The sequence below is a fragment of the Melanerpes formicivorus genome, unplaced genomic scaffold (genome assembly GCF_026170545.1).
Source record: "Melanerpes formicivorus ecotype bairdi unplaced genomic scaffold, bMelFor1.0.p_v2 SCAF_223, whole genome shotgun sequence".
Classification (NCBI taxonomy): Eukaryota; Metazoa; Chordata; class Aves; order Piciformes; family Picidae; genus Melanerpes; species Melanerpes formicivorus.
Genome location: NW_027142575.1, coordinates 30,185 through 32,855, shown reverse-complemented (window position 1 = coordinate 32,855; position 2,671 = coordinate 30,185). Strand labels below are relative to the sequence as shown.

Sequence of the window (2,671 nt, the reverse complement as noted above, 5' to 3'; positions counted from 1 at the left end):
GCAGCTCCCTGCTGCTGCCTTTCAGCTTCTCCAGCTGCCACAGCCAAGCCCTGTCCCTGTTGCTGTCCCATCAGGCCCTCAGGTGGCAGGGAGGTGACAACCCAGCTCCAAGGCTCTTCCAGCAGGGGCCACCAGGTGCTTAGGGACAGGGAGTCACACAAGTCCCTTGCCCACCACATGCCTTCTCTTGCCTACTGGGGCCTCAGGCAGCTGGGAGGCCCAAAGCGCAGAGGCCAGGCAGGAGTCAGGGGCAGCCCTCTCAGCTGCTGCAGCAAGAAGTGACATCCCAGTCTCTTTGCTGCCCTCTTCCTGCTGCTGCCCTATCAGCTGCTGAACCAGCAGTGACCTCCCAGCCCCTTCCCAGCCTTGTGGCTGCTGCTGTGCAGGAGATCCTGAGGCACAGCTGAGCTGCCGACGGTATTGTTACCCATCTGCTCCTGGTGTTTGTGAGCTGCTCAGCCACAGACCACCTCCTGCTCATGAGGCTGCTCTGAGAGCTCCCAGCCCCTGCCCTGTGCCAGGGGCCAAGCAGAATCCCTCAAGAGTGGGAGGGGATGCAGGTAAAGAGTCAGAGCAGAGGATGGAGGACTGGGGCTGAGGTGTCAATATTGGGACTGAGGGCTCAGATCTGTCCTTCAAGTCTGTGGTTCAGGCCAAGGCTGAGGAGAGGCTTTGGTGTCCTGCTGAGGGTGCTACGTAGGGCTGAGGGGAGAACTAGCTCTGAATTGCACAGCTTAGGCTGGGGATCTGTTGAGGGCTGGGGTAAAGGGTAAGGCCTCAATGCCAAGGGTAAGGGCCTGGACCAAGGTGAACAATGATTACAAAGTCAGGGTCAGGGGTAGGTGTGGGAGAGGCTGAGTTGGGATGGGTGAGTTGAGGGATGAGTTCACTGCCTGTGGGTTAGAGCACGGGACTGCTTTCAGGGGAGGAGCAGGGTTGGTGGGAACTGATTACAGTGTGAGGGGTCCAGGCTGTACTGGGAGGCAATCAGAGGATGAAGTTTTTATTGGGACAAGGCCTAATGTGTATTTGGATGGATTAAAGGGATCCTGTTTGGACTGGGGGCAGGTCCCAGACTGTACTGGGAGGGCATGAGGGTGTGCAGTTTATACTGAGATGGATGCATTCAGTGCTGGGAGGGGAGCCAGGGGATCATTTCTGTGCTGAGATAGGACCCAGACTATAGAGGAAGAAGATAATATGAGATAGCCTGTACTGGGATGAGACACATTCTTCCTTGAGAAGAACTCAAGGAATTAACTCAAAGGAACAACTCTCTGCAGGGTCCTTTATTGTGTTGAGCAGACACAGGGAGCACAGTTCCTCATGACTGCAGCCTGTGGGTCACACCAGACAGGACAACACTGAACCAGAAATGGTCTGAAGAAAGACATTGGTGTGGGAACAACATTCTCACAAAGGGAACAGCAACAGCAGCAGCCAGAGAAGCCAGGCTGGGCCTGCACTGAGTGACATCAGATCTGCTCTGCAGGAGAAGACAAAGAGTTTATTGCTTCTGAAAGCATCCAGTGATCAGTTGGTTCAGGGCAGCCTTCAGCTCCTTGTTCCTCAGGCTGTAGATGAGAGGGTTCACTGCTGGAGGCACCATTGAGTACAGAACTGACACCACAAGGTCCAAGGATGGGGAAGAGATGGAGGAGGGCTTCAGGTAGGCAAAAAAGCCAGTGCTGAGAAACAAAGAGACCACAGCCAGGTGAGGGAGGCAGGTGGCAAAGGCTTTGTGGCGTCCCTGCTGAGAGGGGATCCTCAGCACTTCCCTGAAGATCTGCACATAGGACACCACAATCAACACAAAAAAGGCAGATGAAAAACAGACACTGACCACAAGAAGCCAAAGTTCCCTGAGGTAGGATGAGGAGCAGGAGAGCTTGAGGATCTGAGGCACTTCACAGAAGAATTGATCCACAGCATTGCCCTGGCAGAGAGGCAGGGAAAATGTATTGGCTGTGTGCAGCAGAGCATGGAGAAAGCCACAGGCCCAGGCAGCTGCAGCCAGGTGGAGACAAACTCTGCTGCCCAGGAGGGTCTCATAGTGCAGGGGTCTGCAGATGGCAACGTAGCGATCGTAGGACATGGTGGTGAGGAGAAAATACTCTGTGTCCATCAAGAATAACACAAAGAAGACCTGAGCAGCACATCCTGTATAAGAGATGTCCCTAGTGTTGCTCAGGGAATTGACCATGGATTTTGGCACTGTGGTAGAGATGGCACCCAGGTCAAGGAGGGCAAGGTTGAGGAGGAAGAAGTACATGGGGGTGTGGAGGTGGTGGTCCCAGGCTATGGTGGTGATGATGAGGCCATTGCCCAGCAGGGCAGCCAGGTAGATGGCCAGGAAGAGGCAGAAGTGCAGGAGCTGCAGCTGCCTTGTGCCTGAGAATGGCAGGAGGAGGAAGTGGGTGATGGAGCTGCTGTTGGCCATCTGCTGCCTCTGGCCATGGAGACCTGTGCAAGGAGGGAAAGACAGTGACAAGTTATGGCACACTTCTCTCAGCCTCATTGTAACCCCTGTCTCTGAGCTGAATGAGGAATGGATCAATTCATTCCCCATCACTACCAACCAGGGATGGTTCATCACAGCTTCATATGCAGCAGGGACCCAGAATTGTCATGAAGATTCCTCTGGAGTCAGAACGGAAAGTGACCTACAGCT

General features: G+C 54.4%; 1 protein-coding gene across 1 annotated transcript; it reads right to left on the bottom strand.

Annotated features, from left to right (window-relative positions):
• Positions 1–1,507: 1,507 nt before the first annotated feature.
• LOC137458102 (olfactory receptor 14A16-like) lies at positions 1,508–2,465 on the bottom strand. Its single transcript, XM_068169773.1, has one exon. It carries the CDS (start codon positions 2,438–2,440, stop codon positions 1,508–1,510), a length of 933 nt encoding a protein of 310 aa, XP_068025874.1. The 5' UTR covers positions 2,441–2,465.
• Positions 2,466–2,671: the final 206 nt, after the last annotated feature.

Excerpts from the sequence above, each read along its gene's own strand:
- LOC137458102 (XM_068169773.1), bottom strand. The coding sequence starts at position 2,440 with ATGGCCAACAGCAGCTCCATCACCCACTTCCTCCTCCTGCCATTCTCA.